This window comes from Macaca fascicularis, chromosome 2 (assembly GCF_037993035.2).
Source record: "Macaca fascicularis isolate 582-1 chromosome 2, T2T-MFA8v1.1".
NCBI lineage: Eukaryota > Metazoa > Chordata > Mammalia > Primates > Cercopithecidae > Macaca > Macaca fascicularis.
In genome coordinates this window covers 128,478,363-128,494,497 of record NC_088376.1, presented here as the reverse complement: position 1 = coordinate 128,494,497, position 16,135 = coordinate 128,478,363, and the positions used below count along the sequence as shown (strand labels likewise).

Below are 16,135 nucleotides of genomic sequence, written 5' to 3'. Positions count from 1 at the left end.
AAGCTTGATGTGGTACCAGGCATTGCCTCCATTGCAATTAAGCAGTTTGGTTACAAAGCTAATTGAAATTGCCAAATAATATATACCCTTCCAGAGCAAGTTGGAAAATTTCCCTATTTTGCAGAAGTATCTTGTGACAAAACAGTGACCATCACATCAATCAGTCTGTTGAAACTGCTCAAGACATTCATGGATTTGCCCTAAGAAAAGGACCTGATATATATATTTTTTTCATCAGCATGTGTTTGGTTTTTGTAGGGAAGGGTGAGGCATTGAGAGGCATTGAACCCAGTGCTGTAATAAAAGTTTGCTTTAGTAAGTAAGGATATGAAGCTATCCTTACCTGAAGATTTAGTCTCAAAGAATCCTTGAGAACATACCCATTTGCTGGGGTGGGGAGCTTATAGGGTTTGGTGTTTCCCTCTGAGCTTTCAGTTTGTTCTGAGACCAAAGCTCATCTGTTGTGATGGGAAGTCAGGACACAAGGTGGCACAGCGGAACCTTGTTCTCTGTGCTGAGTGAGGCAGCTGTGAGTTGAGCCGAACCTGGCAGCTCACCAGTAAATCAAGGAACAGACCAAGGATCAAGAGCTGTTAAACAGTCACTGCAACGATGATGGCAATAAAAAGAAAGGCCAAGCAGCTCCTCCCCTTTGCCTCATCAGCTCTTCCTGCAGCTTTCAAGGTATAAACTCATTTCATGAGCTCTGCACATTCATACATGCATTTGAGAGATACAGGTATTTATTGAACTGGTGACCAGATACTGTTCTAGGGATAGACTGATAAAATAGAACAGGTCCCTGAAATAGAGACAATAAATAAGTAAACAATAAGCAATATAAATAATAGATAAGTAAACAAGGTCATTTTAGAGAGTGATAGGCTCAATGAAAACAAAGAAACTGGATTCTGTGAATAAAGTGGGTCAGAAAAGGGCCACTTCAGATCTGCTGGTAGCCTGCCTGGATCTCTGGTTGGCTTTTGAGGAGGGTCCTGAGTGACAGGCAGGAGGCACCCACACATAGATCTGCAGGCATAGAGTTCCAGGCCGAGGGAGCAGCCAGAGAAGATGCCTGGATAATTGCAAGGAAGCAGTTCCGCAGTGGAGGGTGCCGACCTGGCTGGAGTGTGTGTCCAGGAGGAGGACATAAATGAAAGAGATAGGAAGGGTCACATCCAGGAGGGCTTAGTGGGACACTGAACAAAGAGTTTGTCTTTAATTGAAATGGTGTTGGGAAGCCATAGGGACATGGAGCCAGGAGACGGTACAGTCTGATTTCTGCTGTATAAAGTTGTCTCTGGCCTCCGTGCGGATAATAAAGAGGATAAACAATAAAGCAGAGACCAGTTTCTGAACTCAAGTGGTTATCTAGGCAAGAGAAGGCAGTGGCAGTAGAGATGAACTCGGATGGATTGAGAATGTATTTGGAGACGGATGTGGTGGGAGAGAGAAAAAGAAGCCTCAGGCAGAGTCTTAGGTTTTAGGGGTTTGGGGTCCTATAAGGTTAAAAGCCTGGTTAGTATTCTGGGTTTCTGTCTTGGTCCTGAGCCTAATTTACATTGCTAAAAATAAGCAGTTGGGATAAGAAACAACCTAAAAGTCAGTAATGCAAAAGAAAAGGGCCTCAGCATGTATTTTTTAACCTATAAGCTTCTCAGCACCAATTACAGTGATAAGTTTCCCTTTGGGGCCGGTGACCTTAAAAGAAAGGCCCACATAGCATCCTGTTTTCCCAACCCAGAAAAGGAATCCTTATCAGTTTTTTCTTTCGGTGAGCTATTTTGAGCTATTGTTTCATAATCCCCCCCGTACATCCTATGTAGTTAAAAATCACACTTTCAAATTTGTAGGAACTACATGGGGCTATCAGGCCACCATAGTTTCACCTGTCTTAGGGAGACCTCTGTGAATGAGCTGTTGATAAGAGGAGTGGGTTACGTGGTCAGTCCTTAAGTATTTGCATAAAAAGCAATTCAAATTTGAAATATAGGTAGTAGAAGCATCAGGTTGTCGGTATAGTAGTTAAGAAATCTTCTTTAGAGGTAGAAGCATTTTTAGATGAAGACAAGACCCAACTTCTAAATGCCACACTTACAGATGTTTTTAACTTACACAAAGTTAGAGAGCTTTCCTAGAACCATATGAGAAACTAGCTTAATTCTACCCTTAAAAAGTAGATCTTGGTAGGAATATTCCCTAGGGTAGAAAGATTGACCTCGTGATAGGTACATCTTGACAAATTTGTGGTTAAGTTGACGATTCTTTTTCTTTCCCTTCTGGAGAGAAGATGCCATAATTCACGCTACTTCTGACTCATTCCATATCTTTTCTCTAAGCCCATTAAAAGAAAAGAAATCTTGTTATTAGGTAGTGTCAGGAAACATTTGCAAGCTAGAAAAGCTCCTGCCCACTTTGAAACTGAATTTCATAAAGTCTGGTGGCCAGCCAACCTGTTAGTTGTGTAGCTTTAAAGACGTCCTTCATTGTCCCAAATCAGAGACTGATCTTGTTATATTTTTAGCATGTATAGCCTTGAATGACCAGTGATTTAGGTACTGAGACTTGGAGTAAAATATCAGGGATGTGTTAAGAAATTGATTGACTGCGAATAGACTCCTCTGCTATCAGTAGAAAAGAACTGTCTTCCGAAATGCATGTCGCAGTTACGAGTTCTAGATACCTTGACCCATTGACCTAGCTGTTGTCAGTGGTAGGTCCGTGTACTTCATAAAGCTGTATTAAAAATTTTCTGTAAATGCATTTGGTATATATGAATGGCTGTAGGATTCATCTTATCATAGCAGGCTCTAAACCAAAACAATTAAGGAACCTTTGAATGAGAGCATATAGTTTAATATTTAAAAGCACAGGCTTGGTTTTAGACCAAGTATCCCCAGCTAGTCAACTGACTGTGTGACATTGGCCATGTTACTTGACCATCAGTGTCTTGGTTTTCTCATCTGCAAATGAGAAGATATTAGTACTTAGAGAACAGGCATGAAGAATATATTTATGTCAAAGACAGGCTCTCAATACTTTTTAGTTATTTTTGCACTCAGTTTTCAACCCTTCAGGTATACTTCACATGTTTTCGAGAGTAGCAACAATAGGTTCCTCCATGTCATTTCAATGACACCTTCTCTGGAGTGACCATTTATTTCTCAGGAATTGCACGAAGACAACTCATCTATCTTACCTAGGTCTTTGAGGAGCCCAAGGTATTAATGACTTTAGGTCTCTCTTACCTGTGCCAGTTCAAGGCTTGTGACTTTGAGGTGAAAGGCTCTGTAAGCCATCAGCAATCACCAGCTTTGCAAGCCATTTATTTCTCCTGGGACATATTTATTAGACTATGTGTACTGTGTAATTGAAGCAGACTTCTCTGTAGCTGTAAAACCAATACAACTATGTTCTTAATCTTCTTCACAAAGTGCCAGCTGACACTACCTTGGGAGCTACTTATTTCAGACATCTGAAGTCCAACCATCTCTCTAAATTATGATGGTCAAAATACTTCATAATGACGATTATTAAGTCCCCAAAGGAAAGAATGTCTTCATCTTTTTGGAGACATTGGATCTGATACTTATGTTGTTGGCAGCTGGTATCATATTTGTATTGAAAAATTACGCTACGGGGTTATGATGGTATTTAGCCAGAAGAAGGAGAAAAAAAAAAAATCAAACATGTCCAAACTAGGATCATTTTTTCATTCCTTTTTATGGATTCAATTTTGTGATATATAGTGTTTATAAAGTCCTTCAGTAAAAATGTACTCTGGTTTCAGCTTGGCCTTGAGTTTATGCTGGTACACCGATTTAGCTAAAACAAAACAACAACAAAAGCTTATCATCATTATTCACTCAAGCATCAATCATTGCATGTGTTTCCCACCCACTGCCCCACCCCACGATTAAATGCTAGCCATTCTTCACTTCAGCTCCTCCCTCTGCCCCCTTCTTCATATTGGATTATATTTCTTTTCTCTGTATTCCTAAAAGCAACAGTGCTCCCTTCTCTCCCAGCATATAGCACTTACCACTGTGAATTATAAAACTGTTGCTTTGCTTTTTCTCTTTTAAAATAGACTATGAGCTCCTCCAGGGCAGGGGCCCTGTCTAATTTACTTTCATCTCTTAGTGATGCTTTGCTAGGCGCATGGCAGAGCTCAATAGATCTTGTATGAATAAATGATGTCATGACTGGTTCCTTCTCATACTTCAGGTCTTAGCTCAAATACAGTCTCTTCAAGAAAGACTTGCATGATCACCCAACATAAAGTAGTTGTGCGTCCCCGGCACAGCCTGTTCCATTGTCCTGCTTCATTTTCATCACAGAAGTTATCACTCTCTGAAATTATTTGCTAAGTTGTTTATTCTGTCTCCCCACAGAGTATGAGTGCTGTGAAAGCACTCATTGGAGGTCTTGCTCATTGCTTTATTTCATGCCAGTTCCTAGGCTGTCAGCACAGTTTGGTTACATGAGTGAGTGAATTTTGCCTGTTTTCCTTCCTGCCCTCAGTGGAAACTGTGAAGGCTGAATGTACCTTTTCCTGTTTTCTGGACTGTCCTTAGCATTTTATTGGTACAGAGAGAGCAGTTTAAATTTATTTCATGGCTTATATATTCTCTATTAAACAAAGAAAACAAAACACTGGTTGGCAGGAAATGATGCAGATGGCTTTTTTTTAGAAGGGTTGCTGGCCATTGATGTTCATTGTTTAGAACCACTGGATTGCAGTCAAATAACCCTCAATTCTGATTGGCTGGGGAAGTCTCAGATTGTTCTCAGTTTGTCTTTCCTGCACCCCATTGCGACTTTGCCTCGATTATCTCTTACTGTTTTGACTCATCATCATACTACCCCCAACAAATAAAAGCATGGCCTAGAAGGCACATTCCTTTTTTCAGGGAGCAGCACTTTTGCTGAAAATTACCTGTGTTCTTTAATACAGTTCCTCTCCTCATAATTTTTTCAGATGTGTCTTTTAGATCTTTCCAAGAAAGAAGGCGAAGTAAGCAATGCAAGTTTTACCTTTCTGTTTGATCCTTCTTATTGTCCCCTCTACTTACATGCTGCTCTTACTGAAAATAAAAACTTAGCTAAAGTAAATCTCACCCTAGGAATTGCTTCTAATGGTATAGCCATATACTTGGACAAGGATGATTTAACTTAAGGACTACATATAGGCCCCAATAGAGTGGGTTTCTGAGGGTCATTAGTGAAGGTTTCAAAGACTCCCTGAAATTATATGCAAAATTATGTGCTTCTGTGCAGCTTTGCTTGAGAGGGGCTGTAACAGCTTTGTATCACATTTTTCAATCAAGGCCATGACCCAGTAATTTAGGAGCATAAACACTTGAGTAGGAATGGCAGTGAGTCATTGAGCCAAAGGAGAGAGAGAACAAACTCCAGTTATTCTTTAACCTAGCACTGTACTAAGGCCAGTGTGTGCCGTTGTCCAGGCATGCTAAATATTGGCTGCAATATCGATCCTGTTGATGATTATTGCCACATTATATGTAAAATCCAGCAATCTTCGAAAATACTGAAAACAAGAATATGAATTACCTATTAGTTCTGATGTTTAGAAAAATATTTTAATACATTTCCTTTAGTCTTTGGGTATATGATGTGTGTGAATATATATGTATATCCACTTTTTAACAATGAGTTTATATATTTGATGCAGTTTTTACCCTGCTGTTCATGTCTTATATCATTACTATTTCCCCTAATCACTGAATGTTCTTTGTTGTGGTCATTTTTAATGGTTTCTAAATTTTTCATCTTATTGATATAACACATCTGTCTACTCAGTCCTCTGCTCTTGGAAGTTCAGATTGTTTCCTTTTTTTTTTTTTTTTTTTTTTTTTTGACACAGAGTCTTGCTCTGTCTTGCTCAGGCTGGAGTGCAGTGGTACAATCTTGGCTCACTGCAGCCTCCGCCTCCCGGGTTCAAGTGATTCTCATGTCTCAGCCTCCCGAGTAGCTGGGATTACAGGCATGCGCCACCACACCCAGCTAATTTTTGTATTTTTAGTAGAGATGGTGTTTCACCATGTTGGCCAGGCTGGTCTCAAACTCCTGACCTCAAGTGATCCACTCGCTTCAGCCTCCCAAAGTGCTGGGATTACAGGCATGAGCCACTGCGCCCAACCTGTTTCTATTTTTTATCTTCTTAAAATAATGCTGTGTTGACTATCTTTTTTATAGGAATTTTTGCAAGACTGATTATTTCCTTAATACAAACTCCTAATAATGAGTTTACTGAGTTAAAATTCATTGTAAATTTAAACTCCTACATTTAGAATTATGCATTGATAGGTTTTCGAATAACAGAGAAGGCTTGTGGGGTCTGAGATTGTGTTCAGAAGTACTTTTATCTTCTTTGGTATCTAAGAGCAGTCCCTGACCAAGACCTCACCATCATTTTCTTTCAGTGGCTTTCAGTGGTCGCTGATGACTCCGTCTATAGCTCCTACTCTCTCTCTCTCTCCATATATATATATATACATATATATTCTGAAATATATATATATTTCAGAACACACACATATATATGGAGAGAGATCTATAACTGTGTTTTTTATACACACACACACACACACACACACACACACACACACACACAAACAGTTCCCTACCCCTGGCACACTGTATCACCTAATCCAGCTCCAGGACAGTTTTTATTGCAACATTTGCCTTGCAAAAGTGTAAAGAATCCCATGTGTTCAGTGACATGTGGATTAGTGACACAGCATTTGTTGGAATGCTTAGGAGGAAAGCAAAATGTTTCCACTAAATGCTGAAGTCTGGAGACCCAAGTACAAAGGGGAATGAATATCACAATGAAAAAATGTAAATTGATGACACAAATAGTACATTTTTCTTATGCGTAGATCTATTTTGTATGTGACCAGACACTTTAGGATTCACCCTTTCAAAGCCCCTTTGTGCAGTTTTTCTTGATTCATTCAGTTAGTGAGGTTGGTTGGCATTCCCCCTTCCTTTAAACCTGGAGGAAAATAGGTCCAGAGAGGTCCACTCTGTTTCCCAGCAGCTCAGGTTTTGTTTGTCTCAGTGCTGAAAAGGCAATGCTCGGCTTCTGCTTGGTTTCCCTGACAGCCCAGCTGAGCTCCCCTACTTCTTCCATATTTCTCTTTAATCAGTAGGACAAGCACAGGTCCTAATCTATGAGGGTTCTTTAATAAAGCAGCAATTCTTGGAGGATATAGAGGTCAGTGATGCTCAAGATATTTTAAAATGCAACAAAATTGTTCTGAAATGTGCTGCATTTATCTTAAAAAGCAGTATAGAGGCTGGGCGTGGTGGCTCACGCCTGTAATCCCAGCACTTTGGGAGGCCGAGGTGGGCAGATCACGAGGCCAGGAGTTCAAGACTAGCCTCACCAACATGGTGAAACCCCGTCTCTACTAAAAATACAAAAATTAGCTGTGTGGTGGTGTGCACCTGTAATCCCAGCTACTCAGGAGGCTGAGGCAGGAGAATGACTTGAACCTGGGAGGTGGAGGTTGCAGTGAGCCAAGATCATGCCATTGCACTCCAGCCTGGGTGACAGAACGAGACTCTGTCTCAAAAACTAAACAAAACAAAGAGCAGTATAGAGTTTTGTTTATTGTGGTATCTGTGGATATGTATGTGTGTATTTATAAATAAATAAATGTTTTCTTGATGTAGAGATACTAAAAATAGGTAATAAAGCCACGCATAATCCCATGAACCAAAGAAAATACTGTTTTCACGCATAACCTTCTAGCCTTTCTTTGCAAAATGGTATGTATTCTGTTATAGCTTTACTTTTTTCATATAAATTATTTGTATACAAGCATTCTAAAATTTCACCAACTGTGACATTCTGCCATTTAATTATAGTTTATGGTCTTGATATTTAGAGGAAAACAGATTTCTCCTCCTTACATTAGTTGCTCAGGTCCCAGTCACCAGCAAAGAATTTGCCATTTGTTTTTTCCGAAATGACACTATTTTAATAGGGAACTTTAGATATTCAAGTCCCAAGCTTTTCTTGCTCCTGCAGATCACACTTTGAACAAACACTTCCCTGGAAAAGTTTTCTAGGATCCCTTAGAAGTAACATGTGCTGCCCTCTAAGGCCCTAAGAGTGGATGCTGCCATCCATAAACTCTTCTGCCTCTTCTGAAAGTTCTCCTTCCTTACCCTGAATGGACCAGACAAACCCATTAAGACAGGTGCCGTTTCTGCCCATATGCCTTATATGTAATATGTGATATGATTTATAGAACACAAACTTCCTGTTGCCACAAGGCATACAAAGTGTTTGCTTGTCTAAGGAAAACCACGGATATGCCATGAAGTATGGGATGATGTTGCTTCCTGCAGCCTGGCTTATCAGCAGGGACATGTCTGCAGTTAACCAGTTACATACGTGCTATCTCCTTTGATAGGTCTTGGAGCATTCTGTCGTGTCAAGCAGTGACCTTTTGAGTCTTTTCTGTTAGGTCTCCCAGCTGTTTTCAATCCATCGAATAGTTTGGGCTAAAATAAATTATAAATTGTAATAAGGTTTTTCCAGCATTCATATGTATTAGATTTTAAGATTTAATGACCATGTGGGCCTAAAACAAATCTTTGAGTTCTTCTTTTTAAAAAAGCAATCAAGTGGAGTCTCTTGATTTTGACTATTTAAAATATTAATTTGTGGTCGTAACCTGCTTTTGGGCTGCTGTGAAAGGTATGGCTTTTTAAAACGAAGGTTTTCAGCAACTAGCCAGCAAAGAGGAACAAATGCCTCTTTAAACAAAGATGTTCTTTTTTTTTTTTGAGACAGTGTCTCGCTCTGTCACCAGGCTGGAGTGCAGTGGTGTGATCTCGGCTCAATGCAGCCTCCACCTCCCAGGTTCAAGCGATTCCCCTGCCTCCCAAGTAACTGGGACTACAGGCGCCCACCACCACACCCAGCTAATTTTTGTATTTTTAGTAGAGACGGGGTTTCGCCATGTTGGCCTGGATGGTCTCGATCTCTTGACCTCATGATCTGCCCGCCTCGGCCTCCCAAAGTGCTGGGATTACAGGCGTGAGCCACCGCGCCCAGCAAAACAAAGATTTTCTTATTTGTTGTAATATACAGTTTGTTGTGGCAATTGGACTGGGATTTCTGGAATATTCCATGGACTACTTCCTCAGAGGAAACAGACCTTAATTGGTTACTCCTATATCCTTCAGACTGGTTGACTTTGTGCCATTAACAATGAAAGGGCCATTAGTTAATGAATATTTATTTTTCAATTAGTATTTTATTGTCTCAGTGATATGTGAAAATGCTGGTCTTAAAAAAAGAATTCTAAATAAGGCTAAAGTCTCCTTAAATGAGTCCCTCTGATCCTTGCCCCTCCTTGCACTATTGAACATATCCCCATTATCCATTTGATGTGGACGTTCATGGAAGGCAAAAGCCACGCGTGTGTTTGAGTGTGTGGAACACCTGTCTGCTGCTGTGCCTGCCATTCTGCAGCGTGCCATTTTACTGAACATTATGTTTTAAAGATTATGTTGTTACCTGTAGAGACAGCTCATTCCTTTTAACCTAGCTTTGTAGGTTGGCTGCCTCACAGTTTTTCAGAACTTCCAGTTGTGTCCAGTTTTCCTTTCTACCAACAATAGTGCACTGAACATCATTGTGAATGCACCTTTGAATGTACATCAGTAGAGAATGTAAAATGCCCCTTATTTTGTATATGAAGCTCCTAAGAGAAGGGATTTGAAGATCAGCCACAGTCTTACAAATAATTAGCAGAGTGTAGATTGAAACCATTTTCCCTGACTCTGCTTACGTAATGGGGGATTCTTTCCAAATTTTCTTGTCGGTCATTAGGATCCTGGGGAGAGTCAAGTGCAGTAAAAGATAACTATGGTGAAACCTTACTGATTCCAGTTAACTAAGAAGGTCTCTCTGAATTAGGAGAAAATATGAATTTAAAGATGTCATCTTATATAATTTTGAAGTTTGTACAGTGACCCACACTAATACAACCTAATAATATTTCTTAAAGGAATCATATGAATAAGTCAAGAAAAGCACCTGATCATTATTTTAAAAAAAAGACATATCATAATTGTTCAACACAGTTATTTGTATCCATAGGTAAAATATTTTCTCCTATAACCTTTTTTATATTTTAATATGCTTAGCAGATGATTTTTCTCTAGTTAGTGCAAGATAACCGTACCACTTCCTTTCTGAATGACGTAAATTAGCCAAGGAAGGAAAAAAGGTGTAGTCATTTGAGTAACTCCTCTGTGCCAGGTAGGACGCTCTTAAACATTTTCTCTTGTTTCATTATCTTAATAATCTTATGAAGTGAGTCTTACTATTTTCACTTCATAAATGGAGAAACTGAGACAGAGAGGGCCTCAAAGCATTTTGTTAACGGATGCCTATCTGAGTTTGCCTGACTTGAAAGAGTAATAATCGACTGTATCAGAGTTTCCTTAAATACGGTCCTCGGATTCTCTGTATCAGAATCTCCTGGAATTTTTGCTAATACTGCAGATTCCACGGCCCCCAAGGGTGGGACCTGGGCTGCTGCATTTCTAACAAGCTACCAAGTGTGCTTTATGCCCTCTAAGGTCTGGGAGCCAGACTTCTATGGTGACCTCATTTTGGTGACGCGAGGAACCTTGCCAGAGAGTGCCCCCGTGCCTCCCAGCACGAGTAATCCTCATCATGCCTCACTCCCAGTGGGCATTTTGCAGGCTCATCTGGACTGCTTCCTCCTTACTCACCCACTTGCCTTGCCTCACCTCATATTGCTTGTGCTGAACTTAGCATCGCTTATGGTTTGACAAGTCACTTCCAAAAGAGTTGACATCATCACACTCCCTAGGAATCACTTTCAAAAACAGGTTGAAATCTCCAGTGCAGCATCACCAGATCCCAGGCTTCTCTTGTGTGCTTTACACAGATAGAATCTGCATTTTGTATTGTAACTGCTGCCCAAAGGAAAAAAATCAAAAGAGGCAACAACTTGCAGAAATGATTACTTTTGAAACACCAGTATACGCTTTATTTTCCTTTCTCCCCTGTCTTTCGCACCCTTCCCTGGTAGTAGATTTCCCGTAAGTCTGCCCCTAATTGCTTCTGACTTCCCTAGAATTGGGGAGATCACTTGTCCCTTCCAGCTCCAGCCCTCCCACTAAGGGGGCAGGGTTTTGGAACAGCCACCTAGATTCAATGACCACCTTTGCCTTTCTTTCTCCATTACTATCTTTTTCTTTCAGCTTTGTGCAATTTTTCTTTTTCACTCCCAAATGACATGCTTTCCCTTTTGAAGGGCTAGTCCTGCTCCAGTCCTTTCCAACAAGCTGTGAGTAGGAGGTTGCTTGGATAACTGGCAGACATCGAGACAGACGTGTGCTGATGATCCAGAGGGGACCCTAGACCAACTTGGATTTGTGTTCATTTGTTAGCATTCTGTGTTGGCAAAAGAGCATCCGTCTTTGTTTTGGTATTGAGCTCATCCAAATAAAGCAGCATTTCCTCTTCTGAAAGGCAGAGGAACAAAAAAGAAAAGACCAAAAAAAAATTTTTAATTTTAACCATGTACTCCTTTGAAACTAAATATATACCCTTTCCTCTGTCCTGATTGGTCCGTTTCAATTGACAAGTGGATCGTGTGGAAAGGAAATATCCTGGACTTAATTGTAAGTTAAGTCTCTCTTAATCCAGAAGAGCATTTGAGATTCTGTCCAAGTGTTCAATTTCCCAGGCCGCTGAGGTCTGTGAATTTCTTTTCCCAGCCTCCAGGCTGCTGCAGTACAAGTCAGCATAGCTAATGCAGATAGATCTCCTGCCTCTCGCTCTCCTCCTCCCTCTGCTTTGATTCGATATGAACAGCCTGGTAACTCCGATGCTGGGGAGAAATCTGACATAACTCTGCAGATGGCTAGGTTGCCATGGAACACCTGGGGATTGTTCTTTAAGGAAAAGGTAACATTTATATGCTAATGATTTCTTCCCCCCTCCCCTCCTTGTTGCATTTTTTCCAGGGCTGCCAGTTCCCAAGAAGAGCCCAAAGTCGGTAAGGACTTGTCAGTTACTTGGTGCTTGCTGGGGCTGGGGTGGATGGTCGGGGGCTGGAGGTGGGAGGGTACTCTGTGGGGCTTCACTTCACTAAATGTGTTTTACAGTGGATGGGGGAGACAGGAGCCGGGGCTCATTTTCTTAAGTTCTGGGGATCCGTTTGTTATAGAAGGTATTTGGGCTTGTCTTTAACTGTATAGTGATTTGTGGGCAGGCTGCAGGAGCAGGATAAAGAATGCATGTTTGAAATCTTCTCTATATAAATGCGTCCAAACTCTCCTTCAAAGGGATGAGTTTCTTAGCCGTTTTAACTTGATACAAATGCTATTGTTTCCTTTGGAAGGAGAGAAAAAAAGAAAGCTCCACCTGCTCCGTGAGTAGCATTGCTCTCAACTGGTGTTCCCAGCCATCCACTTGTCTACCCATTCTCTCCCTTAGCTTTCTTAGGCGCCAGAGGATGAATTATTTACAAAATAAAAAGCCTGTAGGTTTAAGGAAGAATTGCTCTGCCCCATATATGTGACCATGCTCAGATGGAACAATGTTCACTGCCCCAGCACTGAGAATAAGACATTTCCTTGCTATAGAAATGTCCTTTGTTGTTTTGCCAGCTTTAGCAGCATTATGCTGCAGGTATAGGATTCTTTAAAAAAAAAAAGAAAATCAATGTTTTGCTGTCTTTTCTAATCTGGTTTCCCTGAAGATGCATTACCTAGTTGACATGTTTAGCTAATAGCTTAGAGGCTATAGTGTTTTGCTTGGTGGTATGGGTTTATGCTCCCAGGGCACTAATGACAAATTAAAATGCTGCTTAACTCAAAATCTGGAACTCCAATGCCTGTGAAATTGATCTGGGTGGAAGGGGCTTCCCAATTCATTAATATTAGGATAAAGAGGGATGTTTCCATGTGCTTTAGAAGATTTGGGGGAGGGAAAATGTACAGCCTCGTGCCATCCAGGAAGGGAGAACCTTGAAAACTTTGCGGCTTACGGTGCTGCAGCTGAATTCTTTCCACCTGTCTCCCAGCCTGGCAGCACGAGGCAGAAGTTTATTAAGATGAGAGAGGGAGCTTCCTGCATTTTTAAACCTCACTCCTAAGTTCTCCAAAGAGAAAAACCTGCAATAGTTGATGTGATTCTGATGGCATAGTGCCGTGGTGATTGGAATATTGACTTCAGGGCTGGTTTCCTTGTCAGTGTGTGTTAATGTCCAGGCAGAAAAGTGCTGGTTGGTGCCCACATTGGAGCCACAAAGACGCCAAAGTGTGTGCATGTGCACATGTGTGTCTCCCTGTCCTTTGGTCATAGCCAGTAACCCATCTGCCTTCAGAAAAATGGAAGGAAATCCAGAAGATGTGTCTCATAAGCTTGAGTTAACGTGAACCATTCTTTTTTCTCCCCCACCCCAGCCATGCTATATTGATACATGGGCTTATTTTACACACCCCATATGGAATGGAGTCTTAACAAGGAGTGTGCTGACGGAGACAAAGTAGTTTTGCACAGGTAGCATGACGTCAAGTAGCAAGGTGTTCTTTTCCATTTTGCATTCCATTTAAATGTAGTGTGCAAAAGGAATTTTGTAATTCATTTGCATTCCTTCTTCCCCCGAGTGTTTTGGAATTACCTGGTGAACTCAAAGGCTATCAAATAGGTATTGAACCTGCATTCACCAAGTCAGTTAAGAGAATTCCCTATGACAGTTAATTTTTGCAGAAGCCATGTCATTAGCAAGCAGCAAGCCAATTACTCGGGCTGCATTCCTAAGAAAGAAGCTCTCAACTGCTTTGCCCATAGTCTGCTGGCTCTTAATTACCACAAGCTAAGAGAGTGATGTGTTGCTGGGTTAGAAAAGAATAAGCCCCCAGCTTGGGACTTGTCCTTACCTGATTTCTGCGCCAGGACAGGGATGAGGGTTTTCACAGCATTGCTGGCACGCACTGGCAGCTGCTGTACAAAATTTGGGAGCTGTTGGCCAAGGTCTGCTGTTGGATGTAAAGTGCTGTTAACATCTGTGATCGGTGAGAGTCCTGTACAGGTGGGTTGAAAGTGGTTTCCCTTTCCCAGTTTGAATTTTGATGATGTCCTGCCAGGGAGACAGATGATTATGGGATTTTTCTGGTGGGGTCAGAGGGAATTCACAGGGAAGCTGGATGTCCTGGTACCAGAAAGCCATTCAAATAATGACAGATAAGGTCCATTATGCAGGATGCATAATGAAAAGCACACTGATTGTACCTGGGTTGTGACTCACTTAGATTTGGCAATAGCTCTGAGCATATGTGCACGGTGGTCTTAGCCCAGGACTGTTGTGTTGTGGTTGTTTTGTTTATTTGATTAGAGGCTCCTGACAATGTTGGTTTGCTCATGTGACTGGCAGCTTCCTTTTGCCCTCATACCTTTTTTTTGTTTTTTTTTTTTTTTAAGGTTTTCAATAATTAAGTAGTTGGGTTTTTATTAGAACAGAAGGACTTATCTTTTTTTATCTCGTTTCTTCTCCTGGATAGTCCCTGTAGCTTACTCTTAATAAGCAATTTCACCTGCAAGATTTAGTTTAAATGTTGAAATTGTGGTTTATATACTCATTGGGGACAATGGCAGTATCTTAATAAAATTTTATTAATTTAATACCTGGACTTTCATAACATCAGGGATTTTTCTGCCAAATAGCAGAGACAAAAATAAGACATATTTTCTGTCAGGCTTTAGACCTCTCTGGGAAACTGATTCTGTGGCCCAACTTAATCATCCTTACTGAAAACTCATTTAACTGAGACTCTCAGTCTAAATCACCCACAAGGATCTTGTGTATGAGAATTTAAAACTAAGTATCACACCAAACCCTGAATTTTAAGTCAGTATCCACCTGTTTTCTTATGAATTCATTTCGCAATTATTTTCCCTTCATCTGTCCCCTCTTTTTTTTTGAGACGGAGTCTCACCTTGTCATCAAGCCTGGAGTGCAGTGGCACAGTCATAGCTAACTGCAGCCTCGAACTCCTGGGCCCAAGCAATCTCTTGCCTTAGCCTTCCAAGTAGCTGGGACTATAGGTATGCACCACCATGCCTGGCTAATTTTTATATTTTTTGTAGAGACGGGAGTCTCACCATTTTGCCCAAGCTGGTCTCAAGTGCTCCTCCTATCTTGGCCTCCCAATGTGCTGGGATTACAGTCATGTGCCACCGCACCTAGCTATCATCTTCTATTTATCCATCTGTTCCTCCACCTACACATTCATCTTTCATCCTTCCATTCATCCATTATTCAGAAAACTAGTATTTAGAACCCATTAAATATCAGGTTTGGTGTGAAGCGCTGGAAATACTTTAATAAATAAGATGGTCATGGCACCTCTTTTCTTGCAGTTTGCAAACAAACCATTTATTGATTGCTCCTTACAAAAAAAAAAAGATTCATTGTCACAAATTTCCAAAATGTTTGTGCAGTCATTTCATCAACAAGTATTTATTATTTTATGTGTGCCAGGCCCAGTGCCAATATTTGATAAGAATTAAGCAGAAAACATCCCTGCCCTCATGGAAATGGGGAGGGAGAAACAATAACCACATCAATAGGCAGATCTACAGAGATCCTCCCCTTGTAGGGATTAAAGTGTGATGAGCGTTAATAAAGCAGAAATATAACACGGAACCAAGTACACACATAATGTAATCATTCCACTCTTAATTATAAGAACCTATAAGTCATCATAAAGTGCCAACACCCACAATTGAGTAAGTGCTGTGATTGAGCTGTAGAGTACTTTGGAGTTCCCCAGCAGCCTAGGCAACATAGGAAACCACATTCTTTACTCAGCTCTTATTGTCAGATGAAAGAAAGTGTACCATATTCACTAAAGAGACAAGATTTTCCTATTTACAAAAGAAAAAAAATATCCTACAAGAAGTTTTCATATAGAGGACCATGGATGGTGGGGAAAGCATCCAGTGCCCATCCACATTGAAGAGGCAGTCTCTTCAACGGCCTCTTTACAGCAGACATAGCAAGCTGTCTGCAGGGTAGCCACAGTGATAGGTTTTTGTTCCACT

At 40.8% G+C, this 16,135-nt stretch overlaps 1 protein-coding gene across 50 annotated transcripts in view; it reads left to right on the top strand.

Moving 5' to 3' along the window:
• The window catches only part of MAGI1 (membrane associated guanylate kinase, WW and PDZ domain containing 1), a 677,437-nt gene that overhangs the window by 617,113 nt on the left and 44,189 nt on the right, over positions 1–16,135 (top strand). For all 50 annotated transcript variants that reach the window (XM_074032628.1, XM_074032621.1, XM_074032638.1 and 47 more), the window contains one exon: positions 12,052–12,083. In XM_074032628.1, the coding sequence (XP_073888729.1) occupies positions 12,052–12,083 (32 nt within the window). The remainder of the gene's footprint in view (positions 1–12,051; positions 12,084–16,135) is intronic.